Source organism: Anser brachyrhynchus (genome assembly GCF_964034855.1).
Source record: "Anser brachyrhynchus genome assembly, chromosome: 3".
Classification (NCBI taxonomy): domain Eukaryota; kingdom Metazoa; phylum Chordata; class Aves; order Anseriformes; family Anatidae; genus Anser; species Anser brachyrhynchus.
Window position 1 is genome coordinate 71683309 of NC_137696.1, and position 26095 is coordinate 71709403.

At 35.4% G+C, this 26095-nt stretch overlaps 1 protein-coding gene across 9 annotated transcripts in view; it reads left to right on the forward strand.

Moving 5' to 3' along the window:
* The window catches only part of TBC1D32 (TBC1 domain family member 32), a gene marked incomplete at its 5' end in the record, with an annotated part of 86578 nt that overhangs the window by 38145 nt on the left and 22338 nt on the right, over nt 1-26095 (forward strand). For all 9 annotated transcript variants that reach the window (XR_013949716.1, XR_013949717.1, XM_080588370.1 and 6 more), the window contains 4 exons: nt 7208-7330; nt 9102-9210; nt 9994-10087; nt 20613-20738. Coding sequence is in view for 7 of the 9 variants with exons in the window: in XM_080588370.1 (XP_080444496.1) it covers nt 7208-7330; nt 9102-9210; nt 9994-10087; nt 20613-20738 (452 nt within the window). The remainder of the gene's footprint in view (nt 1-7207; nt 7331-9101; nt 9211-9993; nt 10088-20612; nt 20739-26095) is intronic.

Genomic DNA, 26095 nt, shown 5'->3' on the forward strand with positions numbered 1-26095 from the left:
GTTTTTTCTCATGCTGAAAAAATATATGCATAATATATGTATTTTCAAAGCCTCTGCCTAAAGCATTATTCAGGGATTAACATATAGCTGTGCTCTCTATTCAGAAATCCAGTTTTCTGTGAATTTTGGAGTGATACTGTATTGTTAACTGGACTAAAGCATGGCAAAGTACCAATTTTTTATCTTAGATAACCAACCCCCAGTCTCTAAAAATATCAATACTCCAAAACAAGTTCAAAGGTATCCAGTCAGTTCTGACTTGCATAAAACAGAAGAGGAACAGCGTTACTGAGAGTAGACATAAACATGGTTTCCTGTTTCTTTTTTTTCTTATCAATCGTACATTCTTACATACATATACCACTACCCCCGCCCTCCTTTTTTTTCCCCATAGGGGATTTTTTTGGTTATAAGTCGGTAAAGCTCCTAAATGTTACGAAGTCAAAAGATCTTTTTATGTACTTGCAGAATGAGAAGAATATTTGTTGTTAGCCCTGCACCTGTTCATTGAAACACCTCGTGCTAGTAGGCATTAAGCAAAAATAACAGTACTCTGTTCAAGAGTTTGAATTCATGCAGGAAAGTACCTGGAAAACTCAGAGAATCAAATCCTCTTCCTTCAGATAGGCAAACCGGGGCTGTTTAATTTTAAAGACGAAATGTGCTTGCTTAGCATTAGAGACTTCTGAAGACAGTCTGTTTTGTAGAATCATAATTTGAACTGAAATGAAAAGTAGATTAATTTCAGGCATGTGTAAGGTAAGGCTGAAAAAAGAGTGTTTGTTACAGTGCTCTGTATGGTTCTTTTAAATGTATATATGTTTATGCAAAATTAGAGAAAACTGGAAATATTAGTCTAAGTCACATGTTCGTTGGTATCAGCTTCAAGTTGTAGAGCTATAGAGCTTGCCACAGTAGAAAGTGGGTATTGGGTTATTATTGGATTAGTGTAATAAATATTCTGACATTGTTAAGTTGCATTTTTTTTGTTGTTTCATAGTATATCACAGTGAATACATTTTTTTCTTCCAATGCTCATTTTTTTACTTGCTGAATGGGTGCAGAAGATTATAAAAATGCATTGTATCTATTTCTATTGTTCTACAAAATTAGTAAGGGAAAGATTTAGGAAATTTTAATGGGTTATACTATATTGACATCAAAATCAATCAGCTTCTTGAAATTTGCCTCAAAACAGAATGTATTAGTCAAAATTTCCTCTAGTGCACTCCAATGAAATCCAAGTGAATGAATTAAATCCTACAGGAGCTGGGTGACGAACAAATATATGATTTTTAGGCAAGAGATAACTTTGCATTTTTAGGAAAAATAGATAATAAACACCCTGCATTCTTTTACTATTTTCATCAGCATTGTAAACATGCCCCCATAAATATAATTGCATTGTAATAATGAGGTAGCTGCTGCATATGAAATAATGTTTCTTTTGTACTTATGTATATTGTTAATTAAGAGCATTTGACTTTAATGCTTGTAACACAACAGAAGGAGTATTGATTATCATGTTTTATAAAGGTAGAATGTATGAATCCTTATAATTCTTTTTTCCTTAGGTCAACATGCTATTTAGATTGATCTCTTTTTATTAAAAAGCCTTAGGATTAGCAGAAGGTTTTCTTATAATTCTTTAAGATCTCATGCATTTCAAATTGAAGGAAGACTTTTTATTTAAAACTGTTTTCTTTATATGACTTATATGACTTTATATGACTTCTATTTAAACAAACTAAACTTCCCATTTAGAAAACGCAGTATTCTCTTACCAGTTTCATTTTTTTCCCCACCTTCCTTGTTGTACCTCTTGTCTTCCACATACCTGTCTTCTGAATATACTTCCCATGAGCCCATGAACACTGTTATCTAATGTGCCTGATAAATCTTTAGATCATTAGCATTTGAATGACGGGGCTAGGACATCAAGTCCTGCAACAAAATTTGTGATGCTATTGGCTGGATGTACTGATGAAACTCTTTGCATGATACATCCTATGTCATTCAACATCATTATGTATTTGGGAATGAAAGCAAGCCATATTCCTTGAGTTCCTTCTCTCAAGGGGAGAAAAGAGTATGGTGAGAGAGGGGGGAATTGTGTCCAACATTATTTCTTTTTTCCTCTGATTCTACCAGATTCAAATTCAAATCTTATGTTGGAAACATGAAAGACTGTTTAATCCTCCAGTAATTTTATACCAAGCCTTTTAAAGTTGAATAAGGAGAAGTGATTAATATTTAGCGAGCCATTTTTTACTATTTTAGTTGTGTTTTCTGTTTAGCAAGTGATATTCAATTCTTTGGAAACCAGCCTCTTCCGACTGGAAGTGCATGCTGTGTGTGTGTGTATGGGGAAGACTTGATCAGTAATGGGAGTGCACATTCGTCCTGTAAATTTGACCCCTGTTTAATAATCTAAAAGTACAAGAGGACAGAGTCTACATTACTAGTGATAGGGAGCTACAACAAGATTATGTTCATCTGCTTCCACATTACATAGTTAGTTTGTATGCTAATATATTTGTTAAGTGTATTAATGTAGAACAACTTATACTGAATGGAATGGGAACAGCAGATTCTGTGATTGGATTCTATCACTTTTTTTTTTTTTTTCCTTCATACATACTGGGGGAAATTAAAACACTTCACTTCCTGAAGTTTAAAATCAGCTTCACTTTGAGTCCTCTAGGCTGGCAAGTGAGGCTCATGAAAAGCATTTCTGTTTGTCTAGGGAGACTCTTACCATGAGCAATCACATTACATGCGATTTGTAAATACATTGGGTTGCTGAAGTGCTCTTTTGAAAATCTTTTCATGAGGAAAACATCATAAGAAATACATAAGTCCCTGAGTTCCCTTACTGGGAAAAACGTGACCACCCGAAGGTAGTAGCTTCCAATGGCCCAGGCATCAGAGGTGTAACTCAGGGTATTGATAAATACTCTGTACCCACATCATCTCGTTTTTTTTCAATACCCCTATCAGCTTTGCTTTCAGTGGGACAATTAAAAGCCTTGATTCTTTAAAAAGACAATGTGTGGAGGCATGCTCTCTCTGCTCATTATTACTGACTTCTGTTCAGTCTGTAAAGGCAGCTTGCGAAGCTTCCTGCCCACTGTGCTCTAAAGCCAACTAGGTGGATTTTGGTTTCTTTTTGCTAGCCTTTTTGTACTGGTCTGGCACACATGATAGTAATTGCAACTCACTTTTTGGATCAGTGTTCTCATTGGATCTCAGGCAGTTACTCAAGAGTAATAAAAAATAAATCAAATTGGTAATGTAAGCTTCGATGTTAAACATTTTAATGTTAATCACCTATGATGATGACACTGGAATTATTTAATGAAAATTTTGCTCTGGGTTTCTATGTTGGTATCCATATTCATTTAGCAAGAAGGAAATTCTGCTACTGCAAAGAGGTCCCAATCCTCATTTTTCCCCTCATGTTTTTAATATTGATTTCTGGGAGAGAAACAAAGACCCATATTCTCTATAAATGGTATGCTGTATATTTACACTGAACTGAATCATCCATGCCTGTGTTTAGAGCAGGCAGTAACTGCAAGCCAAAATAAAACCTTTTTCTGAAGACCATTTTTTTAGCTCACCATTTTGGGGTCGCATCACTGGAATGACTTACAGAAAGTGTCAATGTACATGTTTCAGGTTTGGCTAACCATTGTTCCCTGCCTGAACAGACATGTTATTGATATAGCAGTATAGATTACTTCGGATGTGCCAGATTCTTTTTTCCCTATGGTGCATTGACTGCTTCTGTTTATGCCATAGTTTTTTTTATATTATTTTGCTCGGACAATGTACTGTGTCTGGCTGCGATGGAGGTAATTTTCTTCACAGACACCTATGTGGTGCTGTGTTTTGGATTTGTGCCTAAAATGGTGTCAATAACTCCCCAGTGTTTTGGCTGACTCTGTGTGAGTACTGCTCAGGAGCAGGGCTTTCTCTTTATCCCACTTCCCAGCAAGTAGGCTGGTACGCAGGAAGATCGGATTGAACATAGCCAGAACAGCTGACCCAGACTGGCCAAAGGGGATATACTGTATAATGTCATACTCGTCAATAAAAACTGAGGTGAGGTGGGATGGGAAGTTGGTCTTGAAGATAGCTGTTGTTGCAAGACTGGCTGGGAGTTAGACTGCTTTTGGGAAGTGGTGTGTGATTGCCTTTGCATCACTGATTTTTTTCTTCTTTTTCCCCCCGTCTTTCCTTTACTTATTGAATTGCCTATCTTTACCCATGAGTTTTCTCACTTCAACTCTTCTGTTTTTCTCTCCAGCCCACTGGAGAGTGAGCAAGAACTGTGTCGGTGCTCAGTTGCTGGTGAGGTTCAAACCACCACAGACAGTACAACTACCGTATCCTACTTTATTCAACAGTATATCTTACATGTTTTGCTGCCAAGGGAGTACTCACAGATATCCCCGAAGTGAGAACAGAGTATCAGATTGGGATTGGAAAGAACGTGTTAGGAAAGTAAGGACGAATAGTCTACAGGGTGTAGTGAGAGCTGGAGAAAACCAGAATTGGGTTTATCCATAATAAAATACTGTGTGAGAAAAATATCACTTGAAGTTGGGAAAAAATAGACAACTGAGAAAATGGGAGTACAAAGAATATATATACATATATTTTTTTAAAAGGAAACTCGCAGGAGAAAAGTGAGAAGAATAAGATATCTTCATAATGTGTGCTTTTTAGTAAATCAGAAATTTATGTGTGGTTTTATTATTTCGTTACCTTTAGGTGAAAAAATAGGCAACTTAAAAATTGTTTTTTTATTTTTTTATTTTTATTTCTTTTTTTAGCAGCTAGATTTCTATTTCCCATGAAGGACTGACTGTTCTGCCATAATTCTAGAAATCGTTATGATTCCATCTACCAAAACCAAGGGGATAGCCAGTTTACATAGTTACACAAGTACCAGTTAGCATGCTTTCTTTCAGACTAGAAATTGCTACTCCGAAGTAGCAGTTGTGATTGTAAGTTGAAGGGGAAGAATTCAGGGAGCACCCTTCAAGAAAGACAGCAATGACATGGGACAGGAAATGCAGAATTCAGAAACCAAATTATTTATCATTGCCATATTTTCACAATTATGATACATATTTTGCCTTTTTCTGAATTTCTTTAAAAATCACTGTTCTATAAAAGACTGCCCTCAGACGAGGTTTTGTTTTATCTGTACTGCGTTTTCTTCCTGGGAGTATGGTATATCTTACTAATCATTTTCACATAATTATACAATCATTTGGGATTGGAAGGGACATTGGAGATTGTCTAGTCCAACTGCTCTGCTCAAAGTATGTTCAACTAGAGACATTGCTCAGGGCTGTGAACAGGCTGGTGTACAGTATCTTCAAAGCTGGAAATTCTGCAACATCTCTAGGTAGCCTATTACACTGTTTCACCACCATCACAGTATGTTAAAATGGAATTTCCTGTATTTTGCTTCATGCCCATGGCCTCTCTCCCTTTCAGTGGGTACCACTGAGAAGGGTCTGGCTCCATCTTCTTCGTACTCTCTAATCAGCTTTTTATGTACATTGATAAGAACCCTGCAAAGCCTTCTCTTTTCCAGACTGAACAATCACAGCTTTCTCAGCCGCTCTCTGTTAGATGGCCTAAACTAAAACCTCCTTTGAATGCTCAAGCAGAGGCTGTTCATGTTAGTCTCCTATATTTTGTCATTTATCCTACCACTATCCCTTCTGTTTGGCTATGGTTTGTTTTATTTTTCTGCTCCGCCTTGTGTACCAAAGATATTCTAAGCATTCTTAGCCATCAGTATTCTCCTGGCTGTTTTTGACTGCTGGAAACCTCAGACAGGTTATTTACCATTTAAAGTCATCATACTTAATGGGAGAAATGGTCCGTCTTCATAATGGTTCCAATGCTCTTTTTGTGGATTTTTCTCCTATATAGCAATAAAAAAAATATAGTTGAACGATCATTTCTTCTTTTGTGATTTAGAGAAGTACTGAGAATGAATCAATGGCAGGAACTAGTTAATGTAAAATAAGTAGAACATGAAGAAATTGGAAATTGAACAGTTTAAAGTAATGCTAAAAAAGCAGCAACAACAAAAATGACATACTGTCATCATGTCTATTTACTCCTTGGTCACAATTGTTTGAATTTGCAGGTGTTAAATTATTTATGGATGGCCCGAGAATTTTTGCTATTGTCAGTAGAAGCATATTGGGAACTACATGGAAGAAATGAGCATTGACTAACAGATGAAAAATTTCAAACAATATGTATTCTCTAGTTCATACCAAGTCTTAATGTGAATGCAAAATATAATGCTGATCAGACTTAATTTATGATGAGTTTTATGATTGTGATAAAACAATATAAGAGTAACAACAAGAATAACATAGTTGTATCATTTTCCATGAACAGGAAGCCTTCAATGCAATTACTTTGTTTCTGTGTTATAGTGAATAGATTAGTTAAAAATAAATAAAAAAAAATTGGAATTGACCTGGCTCAGAAATATATGAAATATGTTGGATTAGTTTCACTGTGAATTTACTTTGAAGTTACAAAACAAAATTGTATGTAATGTGCTGTCATGCTATTGTGATTATTGACTTAATTTACCATTTTTTTTGCTTTTCTGAAACAAAAAAGTAGATTTGTTGGTTCTGTTGCATGTTAAATCTTTTATTGCTTTTGAGCTATGTTAAATTTGATAGTACAGAAGTGTTTAAGAACCTATTTTCTAAAGGAAAGATGTATTTTTATCTCGTCTCTCCCTGACACCTGCACTGCCCATGGTAACCCAATTTTGAGTTACCTTACCTATTATATAATTTCTTCACATGTCCTATGGAATGTCTTATTACGTCTGTGTCACTTCTGTGTTCTGTGACAGAAATTCAAAACCAGACTGAGGTGACCAGTGATTACTTTCTATGGTTGTTCAGTGCACATGCAAAATCTATTGAGAACCCGTTCCCTGTTTGTTCAAGGCTGTGACACTTGAGTGGCTAAAGAGGATACAGAACCATTCCTGACCCAGTTCTGTCTGGGTATTTTTCAGATACTCAAAGTCCTCTCCCCCACCTCCCTCACCCCATTTTGAGATCTCATAAACATGTTCACCTTTGTCTTATCCTGCATTACTGGAATTCTGACTGATGCGCTATCACTTCGATGTGTCCTGCAGGTTGTTAAATGTGCTTTGCTGTGAGCTTAATACCCTTTTGTTCTTGGAGACTCGCTATAAAGTGTCACAAGTTTTACTAACTGCTCAGGAAGAAAACGTCACAGAAACTTCAGAAGGACCAGGGTAAGAACTGACCGATGTAAATGTTATTTTAATTGTCAGACTTTTCTCCTAAGTATATATGAATACCTTAGTGACTTTAAACATACAGATGCTCTCACTGTAGTTGCCATCTAATGTATAAAAGTTTACTTACATGCATGTTTATCGTCAGTCTTGAATTATCAGAAGATATTTTGTTCTTTTTCCTACTTCCAACTCAAATGTGTAAAAGTGAAAGGCATGTATTTTCCTCTTTTTAATTTGCATTAATCTTAAGTTATTTATTTTTTGATTTTTAAAAAGGGAGTGCAAAATTTATGGGTGTAATTATGCCTTTTAAAATTACTTGATATATAAAATTACTTGATATGTAATTATGCCTTTTAAAATTACTTGATATACATACTTTTATGTATATAATATAAAGTAAATAAAGTAAATATAAAGGCATATTAAAGGCATCATCAGTACTTTGATTTTTTTTTTTTTGTATTTGTACCTTAGTCAGCTCTCCAACTTCTGTGAGATTCTATTGCTGACTTTTAAGTAAAATTGCACAATTTATCTTTTAAAAAGTGAAAGTGTATTTTGGGGACTGAAGTGGATGGTCATTTAGTCCCAAACACTTTGTCCTTTCTCTCAGCATGTTTAATGTTAAGAACTTAACTCTTTCTGTTTGCTGTATGGGACCAGTACAGAGCTTGAATCAAACAGTATGGGCTAAATCTCAGCAGATAAACGTTATTGTTATATACTATTTCAACAGGAGACCTATTGTTTCCTTAAACAATAGATACTGTATTCTAAGAAACTTGGTGTATAAAAATTGATTTTAGTCCTTTAAAAAAAAATTTGTATCCTGAGCTACACATTGATTTAAGACGGCAAGTTAGGTGTGCATACGTTCTGAATAACTGCTTATTTGGGAAAGCAGAAATTGCTGAGAGGCCAAAAAAGGAACAGATTTTGATGCTGTCAACTGTTTCTGCCTTAGTTACTGAGCATGTGGGCATAACAAAGCTTGAAGTTTTAGAATCATAGAATATCACAAGTTAAAAGGGACCAACGAGGATCATTGAGTCCAACTCCTGGGTCCCCAAAGGACCACCCAAAAAATCAGACCGTGCGTTTGAGAGCAATGTACAAATGCTTCTTGAACTCCGCCAGGCTTGGTGCCCATGACCACTTCCCTGGAGAGCTTGTTCCAGTACCCAACTATCCTCTCGGTGAAGAAACTTTTCCTGATATCCAGCCTGAACTGCCCCTGTTCCAGCTCCATGCCATTCCCTCGGGTCCTGTCGCTGTCCCCAGAGAGCAGAGCTCAGCGCCTGCCCCTCCGCTCCCCCCGTGAGGGAGCTGCAGGCCGCTACGAGGCCTCCCCTCAGCCTGCTCTGCTCGGGGCTGAACAAACCAAGGGACCTCAGCCGCTCCTCACATGTCTTGCCCTCCAGACCCTGTACCATCTTCATAGCCCTCCTTTGGACAGTAGACCCTTCATCATCTTCGGAACCCTCCTTTCTACTCTTTTGTTTCCCCTAATTGCTTAGATGTTTCCAGTCAGTATTAGGTAGAGGAGTACAAAATTAGAGTAATACTTGCAGACCTCTCAAAACACTTCATGTTTCTGTTTATTTCTTTATGCCTATTTATTGCCCAAGTCATGTTTTAACTCTGCGCTGAGCATCTCTGAAATTATTCTTGTTCATCACAGTTTTCTCAATTAAACAGTCATTGGTAAATCAAAGTGGTAGTGATTTTTTAAATTTTTTTTGTGTGTTGTTTTGTTTTCCAGAGATATTATAATTGATGGCCTATCAGTTGAGAGAAACCATGTCCTTGTTAGGGTATATCTTATTGGAGGACCACAGGAAAGGATTTTGCCTCAGAGAGTACTAGATAAGGTTAGAATTTAAAGTTTATTAATTTGTTTCTTTAACTCTTACCCTCATTAACTGAAAATTTTGTTGATAATTTAGCACATGGAAAATTATTTAACATTATAAAATAGCAGTTCACCATTAGCTTTATAAAGGGCTGACACTGACACTGAAAAAAATACGTTGTTTTTACTGTATGCACTGTTGGCATGTGCCTAGGACACTCCACAATCAGATGAAGTTTTTGTATTGATGCATTTTAATAATACTTTTCTCACCATAAAAATGAATGCAATTTGTCTATTTTTTTACTTTTGTATTTCTGTTTTTTTCTTTATTACCTTTCCATTTGTTATATCATGTTTTTTCCATGCTTGGGTTTTCATTTGTGGTACTTAATACCTGGAGCTTTCATTAATGTTCTAACAATATAGTGTTTGTTAAACAGTTCCTTTAAATGTTCTACTTCTTATAAAGTAACTCTTATAAAGATGAAACACAAATTACTGTCAGCACAGGAAAGACAGCTAGATCAATGCATAAAATTGGAAGTACAAGGTTCTTTTGTTTGTTTTTTTGAAAACTTCAATTTCCCTTTTGGTTAAAAAAGAATTGTAACATCAAAACTGTCAGTGGTACATACTGGAACAAGTTTTGGCTTAAAGGCTTTGTGGATATTGTGTCCTTTAACTTTTATTTTAGTTATGAAGTATATCATCTTGAATTGTATATCAAGCCTATTTTCTTATATAAGCAATAGTTCTGGGAACTTGATCTAATTTAATTTCTTTTTGGTCCTGTTTCTAGGGCAGTGATCCATATCCTTGGCCAATGTTTTCATCGTTCCCTTTGCCAAAGTGCTATCTTGCAGAAATTCCTAGGAAAGCTGAATTCAGACAAGGTATGTACAAAGGATTCAAATAGTGTAGATGGCGAACAAACATCTCTGTCGTTTTATTTTTTAATTTTTTTCCTTAGATTATGATCTCATAAATACCTAAGGATTTTTCATTGTTGGCTGCATTTGTTGCTAAGTAAGTTGGTTTTGTTTTCCTTGTCTGGCTTTGTGCAACTGTCAATCTGCAAAGCTCTGTTTGCTAATCTAATTCCTATGCAAACTTAAAGATTAACCTTTTGGCTTGTCTCAGGTGGGTGAGTCATGAGATATATTTATATCATCTCTCCAGTAACTGAAGCAAAACATTATGGTTAAGCTACATATTTTTTGTACACTATTTTCTTGATTCAGATCCCCATGTTTACAAAACTTGTTGGTGTGTGAAATAGACAGCGTTTAGGATAGTTGGTTTCCACATTGAACATCAATTTGGAATGTGGGTAGACTAAAGAATCATTTGAAGAACTATCTAGGCAAAGCAGTTAAATTCATACAGAGAAAACATTTTAAGATTTTAATTTTCATAGACAGTGCAAAAGAACCTGGTGAATGAGTTGTAATAAGTAAATCATCCTTTGTATTTGTTCATCTTCACTATATCCTTGAGATGTTCTTATTAAACTTACTTGTGAATTTCTTCAGCCAATGTAGATTTTCAAAAGTGATAGAAGTTCTACATCAAATGAAGTTTAGAAACTATTCTGTTTATAAATATCTAGAAAAAAAAAGCAGTTGACAAAATTTGTAAAGAATAGATTACTCTGATTCCCTTCTCTGATAAGAGCAAAGGCAGTGTAGTTATAAAAGAAGGGAATTTTCTTTACTTTAGTAATACTGTTCAGGTTTCCCATGGTAATTTTCATAAGCCACTAAATTTTTAGATCAAATCAGTGTAAAGTGGGTGCCCAGTTCTTTTAAAAATGTCTTCAGGAAGGCAGGTGGTCTTACTCTTCGATATTTGCTATCTCTCAGAATTTCTCTCTTCTCTTGTTCAGAGCAATTCTGTTGCTTGTCATTAACAAGTGGCCTAATGGAATGGGGTTGGTGTTTGTCGCTTTGGGGGATGACAACCAGTTAGGAAGGCTTGGTTGGAACTTTTTGACTAACAGTAAATTTACTAGAATTAAGTTTCAAAGATATGCAAGTATGTTAGATAGAGGTATGGAAATATATTTTATTTCAAATGGCATTTTTATATTATAAAATACTATATACTATATAAAATATATAGTATATAGTATATATATTTATATATATATAGTATATATAAAATACTATATACTATATACTCAGAAATGAACAGTGCATTTGGTTTCATAGTCAAACAAAACATTTCATGCTTTTTATTTGGGAAAAAAAGACACTGCTGAAAGTGTTCTGTTTCAAATCTAATTTTTTAAAATGAATTATTCTTCATCAAACTGTGAATCTCTGATTTGCTGCGCTGAAGCTTTCAGGATGTGTAAGTTCTTGTGAAAGAAAGCGTGAGAATGAATAGATCAAATACGAAAAGAATTATATTCATAAATTACGGATTCCTGTAATTGGAAAAAAGAATTCAAGAGCAAGATTAGAAGATGGGGTATATCTGGACTCAGTTTTTCAACACTATAATATGACAGTGATATGAGGATAGGAAAAAGTTATGATTAATATCTATGAGTAATATTTGTACAGGACAGAAGATAATTGTTTGACAGTTGAAGCTGGTGAGTCCTTAGGTGGAGTGCCTCTAGCATGGGTACGGCAGTCTAAGGAAAACAGGTATATTAGAGGAATTCTAGAGCAGAGCTACAAATCATGCCTTTGAGATGTTATGTATGCATATAGACTGAAATCACAGAATCACATAATATCTTGAGCTGGAAAGAACCACAAGTATCCACAAGTATCCAAGAGGAGTATTCAGCTCCTCTCTCCACACAGGACTACCTAAAAGTTAAACCATTGTCAAACACTCCTTGAACTACAGTAGGCTTGGTGCCATGATCACTGCACTGGGGAGCCTGTTGCAGTGCCTGACCACACTCTCAATGAAGAACCTTTTCCTAACATCCAGGATGAACCTCCTTTTACACAGCCTCATGCTGTTCCCTTAGGGCCTAATAATAAGGAATAATTGCAACTGGCTGATGCTGAAAAGGCAAAGGCAAGTCTCTCAGTATATAAAAAGCAATTTTAAAGAGGACAGTTAGATTTTCCATGTCCCTGTGCAGAAAAAGTAGTTGGCTTATTTGGCAATGAAGATTTGTTACAAATTAACTTAAAACAATTTAGTAGGATACATCTGGAAGTCATGAAATCATTATTGGAGGTTTTAAGAGCAACCTCTTTGGAGTTGTGTTTGTTCAGCATTCATGTTGTATAGTTGTTACACAGCTTGCTAGGAAGTTTTAAGACATTTTTTTAGACATTTCTTTTTCAGTGCAAGTAGCTGGACAGGGCTCACACAGACTTCATCTGTATGGCAAGAGTTCTGCAGCCATTTAAAAAATTGTACATTGTATGAGTGGGGATGTGTAAATGCTTGTTACATCTATCACTAAAGAGCGAAGGCTAGTGCAGTTCTTCTGTGATTCCCTGAAGTTGTTGGTGTTCAGATTTCATGCTGTGATGTTATGTTATGTAACTTGTATGGTATCATTTCTGTCCTCTTCTTGGGGTGCTTATATTACATGAATAATTAAAACTACTGGATTCTTAGCACTGTTAAAGAATGTACAATTTCTTTGGCTGAAGTGGAAAAGGTTATAAGTGTAGGTTTTATTCTGACTATCCTGACCTCTTTTTAACCTCCCCTCTTCTTACCCAGGTGACATGGACACCTGAAGAGAAGTTTACCTTTCTTTTTTCCTTTCAAAATTGGTTCTTGTCTTATAATTGTGGTGTCAGCTGTAAAAAACAAAAAACAAACAAAAAAAAACAGAAAAAAATGAGTTGAATATTTTTTTTTCTACATCCATAGAACGGATATTGAAGATAGCTGTGAAGAGTTTAAAAACAAACAAACAAAAAACAGGTTACAAACTCAGATACAATATTGCTGTCTCTGGACATGTTTTTCTTCTAACTCTTCCTTCAGATACTGTTAAAGGAAAGGTACAATAACAGAACCTTTATTGGAGAGCCTAGGTGTCTCTCTCTGCAGATGGAAGTTGCCTTTTTGAGTGCAAGCTGAAATTAGAGTGAATATTTCAGAACTAGTATGGCTGTTGCTTTCTGTAAAGATTATGTACTACTGAAGTCAGGGAACCGTAGAGCTTCATTTTCACAGTCCCAGACCTGAAGTAGCTTATGAAAGTAGCAAATGTAATGGAAGTCATAGATAAAAATTGAAGTAGAATATTGATGGGTGGTCATTGAAAAGAACGTACGCTGTGTTTATGATGAAGAAAATCCAAGAAATAGTTTTTTCTTCCATCTCTAAATTCTTTTGAAGTATACGTGCAGCAGTGGTACCTTTCTGGTTGTACATTTTGGGTGTGGGGAGGTGAGGACTGGCACCTGGATATTTTGCCTCACTGGATCAAAAATGAAGCTATCATAATTTATGCTGGTAAAATTACATTCCTCCATTTCATGATGATTATTTTCAATGACTCAACATTTGGGGTGTTTGTGAAAGGTGTGGACTGTGTGTGTTTGAGGAAAATCTGTAGTGCTTCATTCTGTACAAATATCTGCCCTGGTTTAGCAGGTGTTACTTAGGCACTTGCTTGAATGATGTACGTAGCTGTAGGAAAGGATATATGGAAAAATCAACTTGATGAGTTGCGTTTTAATGTGCATTAATTGTTTCAGCCAGTATTTAAAGTTGCAGAACTGTTGGATAGCAGTGTATTAATGGCTCACTTCTGTCAAATACAATTCATAATGAAGCTTCAAATTATTTATACAGATCATTATTTAAGTGTGGAAATTAATTATGCCATTTCCACCTGTTTACACTGAAGCAAGATGTCCTGTTGCTTTTCTTCTGTCATAATTGTTCAGTTACAATTTCAGTAATGTAATTCAGTAAAAGAATTTTCAAGAGCTTTTCAGAGTGATATAATTCTTTGTTATTCAGGTTACAACTATTAAAAATAATGTTGTTTTTTTCTTTTTACTTGTAATATTAACTACACTGTGGGTTTTTAAAAGTTAAACTTTTAAAATGATATTCCACTGTAATATTCATTCTTCTATTAGCACAGATCTTTTGTCCTTTTCTTCTCCTAGCTCTGCAGTTGTGACAGTTGGTGATGAGTGTGACTGAAGAATTGTGTCCATAATTTTCCTGCAATTACAGTCACTGCGTAGAATTTTCTATGTATATACGCACTCCATCATACATTTTGTCTCTTCGTGACTGTTAGAATTCAGAATCGCTACCAAAAATCTTCTGTAATCATGTTCTTAAAGCCTTTTAATGTTTTATCTTATCCATTGTTCTGCCTTTACCTTATACTCTAATGTGAATGGAAATGTGCTGCCATGTTTCTGTCTTTAATCGGATTTGTTTTCAGCCTTTTTTTTTTTTTTTAATATATATATATATATCTTCTTCAACCTAGTGCAGTCCCTCTACCCCTTGCACCCCCAACTCCTGGTCCTCTGTCAGAGAACCGGCTGTGATAGCTTTCCTGTTACTTTCGTCACCTGCACTTCGGCACTTTGTGACTTGTCCTCCATTTTATTTTTGGCACGGTCTTCATGTATGAGCTGCTTTTTTCCACTTGAAGGAATTCTACTCCATTAATGAAAGGTGAAAGAGTAAGCATACAGGCAAATCTGAAATGAACACAGACTTTCCTAAAATAAGGAATTCCTAATAACTCGTGCAAAGATTTGTTTTCATGTAATAGTGCAATATGATATGGTCAGGTTATTCATTGTCTCTTACTTCAGATTTTGAATAAGATACACATGGCTTTACAGATCTGAATTTCTTAGTAACAGAAAACCACTTTTGTTGTGAACATAATCAAATGGGAATGGGCGTGTGGCATTTCTGATGTTTTGTAAAACATTTAGGAATTTTCCTCTGCCTTGCCTGCTTTAGACACAAGAATAATTTAAAGAATTATAAAGCCCATGTTTCAGGGAATTAAATCAGTTTAAACTTGCAGGAAGTTATGGTGTGGTGGTTCAAATCTCACACATGCAGCTGTAGATTTGTTGTAGTTAAAACCCAGCAGGCAGCTAAGCACCACACAGCTGTTCACTCGCTGCTGCCACCAGTGGGATGGGGCAGAGAATCGGAAAAAAAGGTAAGTCTCGTGGGTTCAGGTAAAGACAGTTTAATAGGTCTTCTAGAGACAGAATGACAGAAAAGGAAGGAAAAATATTAGTAATGGTAAAAAAAAATAATACAAAGCAAGTGATGCACAATGCAATTGCTCACCACCCACTGACTGATATCCAGCCGGTCCCCAAGCAGCAGCTGCCTGCCCTGGCCAACCCCTCCAATTTTATTGTTCAGCACAGCACCACACGGTGTGGGACATCCCTTTGGGCAGCCTGGGCCAGCTGTCCTGGCCGTGTCCCCTCCCAGCTCCTGGGGCACCCCCAGCCTCCTCGCTGGCCGGGCAGCACCAGGAGCAGGAAAGGCCTCAGCTCTGTGCGAGCGCTGCTCTGCAGCAACTGAAACATCCCTCTGGTATCAGCATTGTTCTCATCCTAAATCCAAAGCACTGCACCATACCAGCTCCTAGGAAGGACATTAACTATCCCAGCCAAAACCTCATGAACATGTGGTTATTCTTTTAACAAGGCTACATAAAACAACCAGTGCTAGCACAAAGGTAGGGAAGGGGTGGGAAAACAACCACATACAAGGAAAAAGGCAGGACTGCAGCATATGAATTAAATTGAGATAAGCTTCGCTTCTACCACCCTGTTAAGGTATGATTTCTTGTTATTGTTGGGCCTTTTTAATAGGTCACTATAATTGGGAAAGGAAGGACTCACTTATTTCCTTCCTCACCTTTTCTTTCCTTTTTCTTGTTTATTTTCTTCCTCTGCCTCCCTTACTTCCTGTCTTTCTCATCTTTTAGCAGCTCTGGAATTTCTTACAGAATAAACCTATTCATGTCATTTATCTAGGATAACTAGTGAACCCGTTTAGTAACATACCAGAAGAGAGGTAAAAGAAGATCAGGACTTGGCATCAGTATGTTTTAGAACGCTTCTAGCAATAATGTGGAACTGCACCCTTAGTAACGTGCAGTAGGCATTGCTGAGGACTGTGGTGATTGGACTTCCAGCTACTCACTGCTGGGCAAGTTACAGTTACTACTAACTCATGAAATTTGGTTGGCATTTATTTGGTATAATAAGTTTGTTGGAAGAAATTTTCATTCAAAAATAAAATCAAGATGCTCTTTGACACATTTTTTTGTACTATAATGACCTGTTGGAGGAGGTGATAGTCCATGTTAATGACAAATTTAGGAGAAGCAAATGCTTTAGCTGGAAGAAAATACAGTGCTGAGAGTTGCCACAATGTAATACCCGTTACAATCTATAATGGGTATATTAAATACATGGTTATGTTAGTATCCTGGTTGAATGGATCTTAAGCTAGTTTCTCTGTCAGAAATGAAAAATAAGTGTTGACTTGGCAGGGGTGAGTGGGTATTGAATACTTTACTGAGAGTATTTATTCTTGAATTTTATTACTTCTGCAGACCTTTAGTAGATACATACATACATATCTATGTTTCTTATATTTGGTACATATTTGAAGTTGCATAAGTTCCTTTTTGTTTTGTTTTTAATTAGTAAGTATTACCTTCCCAGAGAAACCTTAAGGCAAATACAGTGGTCCATGGTCTCTAGCAAAGTTTCAGAAAAGACTGTAGTACAGTAATTTTTATTTCCTTATTCTGTTGTTGGAGCATAAATTGGCATTGCAAAAGAGCAATTCAAAGAGCATTTAAACAATATAGTTTTAGACACATTGATGCTGCTAGCTATTAGCTTGAGTGCTTTTCAGCAATCACAAAATAAAGATTTAATTTTGTATAACTTGCAGGAGAGGAAGAATATGATAGAGACTAACTGCAAAGAAAAATAGGGGTCAAATCAAGAAGCCAGGAGGAAGCAGCAAAGATGGATGGGCCCTGGTCTTGAAATACTACTTTATTGAAATTATTGGGGGATTTTTTTTAGTAGTTTTATTTCCTTCAGTGGAATCAGAATTTCACCCTGGTCTCTGTTTGGTGAGTTGACTGCTTAAATCTCAGCTTGTATTTTCTGATCCTCAGCTGCCAAACTGAATTACTACAGTCCTTTAGGAAGTGAAAACCTGTTTAACTTGTAGAGGTGTGTTGCTTTGCAGTTCTGTGATTTTCTTCAACCTTCACCTGTTACAGAAATGGCAGAGGAGGAGAGAAAAAGAACTAAGAATCCTATTGATAATACTCTAAGAGTAAATCCTTCTTTGCATTAAATTTTTATACTCACATAAGCTGTTCTAAGCATCAGTGCCATGTTATTTGGAAAGATACTAACTGAGGATTTAGTTATTTGAGGATAACAAAAGAATTTCATGTTAATTAGTTTGGAAGAATTATTAATGATAATTAAGTTACTGTAATCAGCTTTTAAAAAAATACTATGTATTGTTTTAATAAATTCCAGTGACAGGGTGACAATTTGCTGATTATACATCATTAAGGTCTTTAAATCAGCTTAAAATAAATTGTATGCAATATAGTAATTCTGTTGAAAATCCTTTAATCAGCTTAAAAGAATAAGATCATTTGAAAAATGTATTTTGATTGTAGAAACAATTCAGTTGTAGTGGAAAACTGAATACTGAAACACTATGAAAGTGTGAAATCATAGAATCATAGAATCACTAAGGTTGGTATAAGACCTCCAAGATCATCTGGTCCAACCGTACCCCCCCCACCAATGTCACCCACTAAACCACATCCGTAAGCACCACGTCCAACCTTTCCTTAATCACCCCCAGGGATAGTGACTCCATCACCTCCATGGGCAACCCGTTCCAATGCCCAGTCCCTCTTGTTACTCTTTGAAAGTAACAGCAAGATTTGTAAATAGCCATAGACTGGCTCAAGTGCTTTTTCAGTCTTTAATCAGAACTCACCTTTCATGACAGAATTCATTTCTGTAGTGGTTTTTTTTGTGTGTGTGTGTGTGTGTGTGTGTGTGTGTTTTGTTTTGTTTTACCCCAAACATAAAAACAGAGCAAAGGAAAGTTTGAAACATATGAAGAAACTTCATCATCATAGTGGATGCTTAGTGGTAGTGCAGGCTATGATCTTTCATAACAATAGGAACTGCATGATCCTATCATGCAAAGGGAACAGCAAAGGGATTGTGCACGGTTGGAGTGAATTCATGTGCATTTACCTTGCTGCAGGATACCAACATTTTTCTTCCCTCTAGTTGACCGCAAAATATTTCATAGCACTCTCAAGCGCTCTGGGAACCAAGTAGCTTGAGGAGAGATGGTCTTACTGATTGGTTCCATTTTGTAGGGCCAGTATTTTATGCTAGAAAACTGGGTTTGATCAGTCTTATCTTACATATAATTACTTTATAAAATTAGTTTGCATTTTAACTTAAAATTTGTTCTGCCTTCAGGGGAAAAAAAAAAGAGTAGAAGAGTAAGTCTTTCACATTAATATTAGCATTTTTCTTTTTTAACAAATCTTGGATATGGGAAGAAAATATTTCCTCTTTGATTAACCAAAGCATATGTATGCATTCTTTTAATCACTACTTTGTATGCATTATTCAGTGTGCAGTCTCATGTGTCAAGAGATGGCTTGCTAGTATTCATTGTTCAGTCTGAATTCCAAGATGGAAATTTTGGTTGTTGAAGATGTTTCATTTAAAGAAAAATATATTCAGACTTTAAGTACAGATATCGTATTGCTGAAAGTCAACATTTTCATGTATGATTATACAAGCTGGTTTTGCATTTGTCACTGTGGTTCTTCTGTTTTCAAACCTCTGTTAGACTCAGCCAGTTGTGAAAATTACTGGCTCAGTCTGAGATATTTTGTTCTAGAAAAATGATAGAGTATGTGTAATTTCCTCCAACTTACTAGAAAATAGAGAAAAAAACAAAACAAAACAAAAACAAAACACAAACTTTTTAACCAAGAGGAAAAAAGTACATACTTACTGTTCTTTTGTCATTTGCATCAATGGCAATATTAATATTGAAGATGTGTTCCTTTTGTAAAGAAAGAGAGAATATGGCTTTAATAACAAGGTGAGAATAACAGTAAGGAGCAATCTCTGAAGTTCTATCTTTGCATTAAAAAGGGTTCTTTCATAAAAGTCTTTTTGTAAACTATTCCACGAGTTTGTTTTATAAGCAGGCTGAACTTATAATGAAAAATATTATCTGATATTTTTGAGCCTCATATATAACAGAATTATATATTGTGTTTTAGTAGTGCTCAGGTAAAATTCAAGCATTCAGAAGTCAGAAGATTCCTGAGTTATATTCTTGTATCCTGACAGCACCAATGAAGAGCCTGTGGCCCTTGGCTGTGGAGCATGCTGGGTGCACCTAGATTCTTCAGAGAACTGAGTGTGACATTCTAAATTTCTCTGAATACTAACATAAATTTGCAAGGTGGCTATTAGGGCATGTTTCAGTGGCAGCAAACATATACATTCTGAGTAGTCTTTTGCAGAGTTTTTGCCCTTTGTGCTAAAGTTGGGAGACATTGAAGATAGGAATTCTCATACCATTGGCAGTACAGTGTATTTTCATAAAATTTACTTGATAGGTATGCCTATCAGTCTGAAGGCATACACATATATGCCTTTATATACACCCACAGCAGAAGCATCTGAAGGAAACCTGCTCACTGAAAGAAGCAGAAATTTTCTGAGAAACAGTGTTACTTTGCTGTCTATCTAGCATGCTTCATTTTGTGTTCAACAAAATAGTGCTGCCACCTCACAGTTTTATTATTAATCCATGTATGTATAGTAAAGGTTCTTTGCCCATTTTTTCTCTTGTAGTTTCTGTGATGAAATTTTAAGTTTCAGTGATGAAATTACATAGAAATACCCAACTTCTGTCTTTAAAATAAGTTTCCAATTCTTATCATTTTGGAACAAAGGAGTAATAAATATAGTGGAGTTATAAAATGTGCTTCAAGAATATCTTAAATGTTCAAAACCCTTCAGTAATTAAAATGAATATTTCTGTTCTGTGTAAAGCAGAATATCATCAGCTTTAAGACTAGCTGTTTCTCCAGTTTAATTGTTGCAGATAGGGCATATTTAGTTAGTCTTTTCTTTCTTTCTTTTTCTGTGTGAGGTCTGCCAAAAATACCAGGCAATGATAAAGCTCTTATCTGTGTCTGACTTCCCTGTTACTTGATATGGTTTCGTGCTTCTGAATACATCTACTTTGTCTCTGTGGTACTTTGTATCTAGTAGCTGCTTATTACTTACCATAGTTAAATTTTAAACAAGAAATAAAAATGAACAAAAAGAACCCAAGGTTGTCATTAAAAAATAACTCTGATTTCATTTCTTCTAGATAAAGACCTTGACAAGCTGTTATCACTCTTAAAAAATCCAGATAAACAAAGTGAGTGGGCAGATATTTGTAGAAGACAGTTCTGCAAAGTCATGAAAGCCAGACCGGATATCATCAGTGGAACAAGTAAGTATGACTTACAGAGTTGGAAAAAGCAAGTAAACAGAAAGCCATTGGTCAGCAACGGTTCTTTAAAGTTTTACTGAGGATTATGTTATCTTTAGTTGATTTTGTGTCAATTAGGAAAACTATTTAAATATGATTTTCCTGAGAAAACAGGAATGACCAATTTCATTAAAAGTTCCCAGACTTCAGCCTTACTAAACATCAGGTAATCCACTCATTCAGGTTTTTCTTCATTTTAGTGCATATTTTCTAGTGAAGAATAAGCTCATACTGGTGTGTTGATATGGAAAGTTAAAACAACAAACTAGCCAAATGAAAAAGAGGAATTACCCATATAGCATAAATCATCGGAAATAAGACTTAATAACTCACTTGTAATATAATGCATACTTGTATAGCAATAAAGAAGCTAGGTGTTCTCAGAAATTGCTGACCTCTAATTCTTTAAGAATTCTGATTATGTTCAGAATAGTTTAATCTTTTGTTTACAGATGTCAAAAGAATTCCCTTTAAATTCTTTATGAAAGCAACTAATACAACTGACAATGAATGCAGAAGACATATTTTCTATATGGGATCAAAGTAACCCAGCAAATGTGTTTTACATAAAAGACGTGAGTTTTATCATAATTTACATAGCTATATGAAAGTTACAGAGCAGTTTCAGAATTCTTAAGGAAGTCATTCATACAGGAACCTATTTAGTATTAAAATATTAAGAAACTTGTCATTTGTAGTAAAATTTACATTTAAAGTAAAAATAAAAATAAAAAATGAATGTTTCTAAATTCGCAGAGGCTTCCATTCTTATTACTTGTTTGAAACAAGTTTGAGTCTGTAGTCTTTAGGTGATTATAATTTAGTCAAAGCTTTTACCTTCCATTTGGAAGAATGTGTATGTAGACAATACATATATATTGTATTATGTATACATTTGTATATACAGTTGTTTCAGCTGAAAACAGTTAACCAGAAGTAACCCTAATCTTCTGAATTATAAGCATATATGCATGTTATATTGTGGTATGTATATATAATACAAATATATGCTTATATTGTACATGTCCACAAATACATGCATTCAGAAAGCTTTGTGAAACAGGTAAACAGAGATTCATAACCATTCAGAAAGAACTGCACATCTTTTACGAACTTCTGCTAGTATAGTAAAAATAAATGGATGAATAACAATTAAAGCCCAGATTTTTCTGACAAAAAAAAAAAAAGGTATGTATTACTTTCTTGCATCTTTCTCAGATCTAGTAGATCAGTGTATTTTTAATGTTACGTATTGTGGAGCACAAATACTTTAGTCATTGTAAAATCAATTTTATTTGAATACAGCATATTTTCTGGACTGATCTCTTCTTGGATTTTATGAAATTTATGTTGAAAATTGTTAGTCTGTCTTCCTGCATCTAAAAGTAATTATTTGTTGAGAAACATAATTTTATAAAAAGAAACAAACAAAACAAGCAATAGAACATACATTTAAAGTAGCTTATTTACAAAGAAAAAAAAAAGAGAGAATTCTAGCCTTTTGTGCTTTGTATTAGTCTATATATAACTTCAAAACCTGTGTAGGTTGTTTTCTGTAACTTTGTTGGAGGTACTGGAAGCTAGAATTAGGAATTAGAGAGTCATTCTAACAAATTAGGATTCATTAACCAGAAGATTCGGGTTACTTCTGAGTAACTGTTTCCAGCTGAGATAGAACTGGGAGTAAAAGTCAGCAAGAAAGTATCTGAGGACTTGTTAAGCCTCACAGGGACTTCTGCAAGTGTTTTCACATACAGCACGAAAAAATAAAGTATGAAAATAGAAACAGAATGTCTTAAAAATCACCAAAAAAAATTACTACAGACCAATGTTAATATTATTAACTAAGTGTAAATGCTGTTCATCTAAGGTGAATTCAAAGCTGTTGTTTAAATTTTGCAGATCTGCTTGGAAATAGTTTGGAAGCAGCAAAATTTCTGCTAGCTGTGTGGTGTGAGGCGCCATCATGCTCATTAAGACTACTTTATGAGAGAGAGCTGTGCTGCTAGGCATGTGTTTTTGCAGAATGTGATACTCTTCCAGATTTCAGAGGACTGAGAGTCTTCAACCCAAACTACCCAAACTTTGTTTGTAGAACAAAGATGCATAGTTATGGTTCCTCTACTGGTCCCCTCCTACAGCAAGAGGGAGACTAACAATAAAAGAAATTGAATGAAAACGTAACCAGCAAACACAACATTGGATTCAATGACTGTATAGTGTTGACTTTAAAATATTTTGGGATCTGATGTTAGGATTATCAGATGCTGAATCTGTAGAACCTGCTTGAATTCTGTCAGAACATCCTTGACAAACTGTACAGTAGCAATACCTATAATTCGGTCTCCTGGTATTGATTACCATTGCATTGACCAAGTCAATGCATTTGTGCTAAATGCTATGGTATTGCATTACTTTGGGGAATGGCCATCTTTATCCCTATACAGGCGTTTTCTCTGTTAAAGCATTACCTGTGGCTGTAGCTTTTAAGTCATTTCCATGGTCATACATCACGATCCACTTTTGAATGGCTTTCTTGAATTGCTAAAAGGAGGTACGAACCTTCCTCAGACTTGGATGTCTTCTGGTGCAGCAGGCCTGAAAGTGCAGAATTTCTCTTGATCTTCTAAAAGAAAATCATATTATAGAGAAGCAGCTTCAACATTCCATAGCTCTAAGCACAATAAGCTCAGACAGAAGCATTCTAGTCATTACTTCTGTAAACGTGCCACAGATTTGTGCATGCTCAGGAAATAGCTGCTTATTGTGCAGTTTTGCATGTCTCTGGGTTGCTCAGATCAGCTAGAGGACCACTGATACAGTCCTTAGTCAAGCTAAGTCTTGGCCTCTTTTGGAATAATCTTTGCAGCCTCCCTGAAGCATCTTTAGCACATCTAGACAAGGGCTTTCTCTGTATTTGAACCTAGGCTTTGGCAGGAACAGAAACAGGCAAATCAACTCCCCCACGAAAAAGGTTAGATTTATGTGGAAAATTGCAGGGCTGTGTCAATCTAGGCTTAGTATATTGAATGTTCAAATCATTCGTGTGATAGGAAACTATTTTTTGGGCCTGTTTCAAAAAACCCTTCTCATCCCTCATCCATCAGGATTTGCAAAAGTTTGTTGTTGTTGTTGCTGTTGTTGTTGTTGTTTTTTAGCCCAAGAAATCTCTCATCTTTTCCCAGTTAGTGTTGTATCAGCAGCTGACTTCTCTCCTGTCTGGGGGCAATCCAACATCCTCAGTCCACTCTTATCTTAGGAGACTTTAAACCCTACATAAGAGAAATTGAGGGTGTTGCAAAGATCATGTAATTCTATATTAACATTGTTTCATTTATAATGAGAGGTAATCCATCCCCAAATCCTAATCATTTTCCTCAAGCTTTATATCCATATGTGGATATGGATAGGGATAACAAACTCAGCTACAATGACTTGATCCTTGAGGGGCATTCAGTTACCATGGCATGATTCCCTCAGGAATCTGGACTTAGATCAGGAGTATTCTTTAGGACCTATCCATCTACCTCCAAAATGTTCTCTCTTAAAAAGTGAACAAACAAACAAAAAATACATGTGGGAAGCCTATTTCTTTTTTGGAGCAATTTTCATCTTCAGGCAGTTATTCTTTTAGTCTGAGCAACCATTGATTGGCTTCAAAGATACAAAAAATATAATCAGAAGCTCTTGAAATTGCATCTGAAATCTTACTGGAAAACACAGGATTTTTCTTTATCTCTTACAATGAGTTGAATGTTTAATGACAATAGAATCGTTACAATCAACACTGTTTTGGAATCCATGAAAAGTCATTGTTTGTGGTGTTTGTATGCTACAGCCTTTAGCAATCACTGCAAAAAGTTGAAAGTAACATCAGATCTTACTCCATGGGATGGACAATGAAAAAGATGAATATTTTCAGTAGGTATGACTATTTTTTTCTCTTCAGGATCAGAAGACAATAGACTTGGTTATTTTCAAAATAACCCAATCAAGGGTTGAAAATGTAGCTTATATCAAGACACACTTGACAGCTATCTGAATCTCAGCAAAGAGAGTATTTCAGTTGTCAGCACTCTACTGTAGAAGTGAAGATAATAGTTACAGACTTTTGTTTTTGATGAAGAGGGTCTTGTGGATTCAAAGACAATGAAATATTACATTTCTACCATTATTAGAACATGTTGCTACTTTTGGGGGTTGAAAATTGTTTAAATTTCAGCCTTCAGTTGGTCCTACTGAAGAAGACTGAACTAACTTTAGTCTGCAGAGTAATATTCCATAGATTCTCTTTTTAAGTGTGTGACAGAAAATTTTCTAGGCTATGATTTCAAAAAGACAAATCAGAGTAAGTGCATTAGATTTCCCTTCTGAATTGATCTCCAGAGGAGCCTATTGTTATAAGAAGAACCTAGATTCTCTAAGCTGAGATTAGTCTTCTAAAATATGGACCAAATCTACTGCCTCAAAGATCATGCAGTCAGATCTTGATTCTGTCTGTGGTCTGCTCTCATTTTCTGTATGACCAATTTCAAAATACTGGATTTGCAGCAGAGAGGTTTGGAATAATACAAAAAAAGATTTTTACCTTTTTATGTCTTTACTTGATTTTTCAAGGGGGCTTGCTTTAGAATTAGAGTGAAACAGTAGGTATTCCATGTCACACAGGAAGAACAATAGTGGATCTAAACTTCTGCCCCCAAAACAGTCTGAAAACATCCAAAGGAATATACAGTAAGTGTTGTAAATGCATGTGAACGTTCATGCTTGTGTGTAAAGATTACACCGTTTGATGAGTGTAGGATTTGATAGTCTTGTTTTTCTGTTGATAAAGAAGATACAAGTATATTGATAAAAGATATGCAACCATCATCTCTAATGGAGACAGTCAGAATTTTTATTGCCTCGTTTTCTTCTATTCAAACAAAATGCAACTTGTGCTTTTGCCATTTCAGTGTACAATAACTGAAGTCTCTCCATTGTCTTGGGAATTCAGAAAAGTCCTCCTTGTTGTTGCTTTTAGGAATGGAGTTGCTGACTGTGTTTTTCATAGATTTATTGGACTGATCTATGGTTGATGGAGCTGAAAATTTCTGATGCTACTTATAAAGAAGTCAACTGTCCAAGGTTTTCATTCTTGAAAGTTTAACCTTTAACACAAATCAAGAAGGACTACTGTTGACTCTTAAGAGAGTTCTTTTTCTTCTAAATTCCTTTGAAGTATCTGTGAATTGGTATAGAATATGATCCGCTAATACTAGTTACATTAGATGATCAAAAATTTTCTAATATGTGCTACGGTTTTTGACCTTTATGGC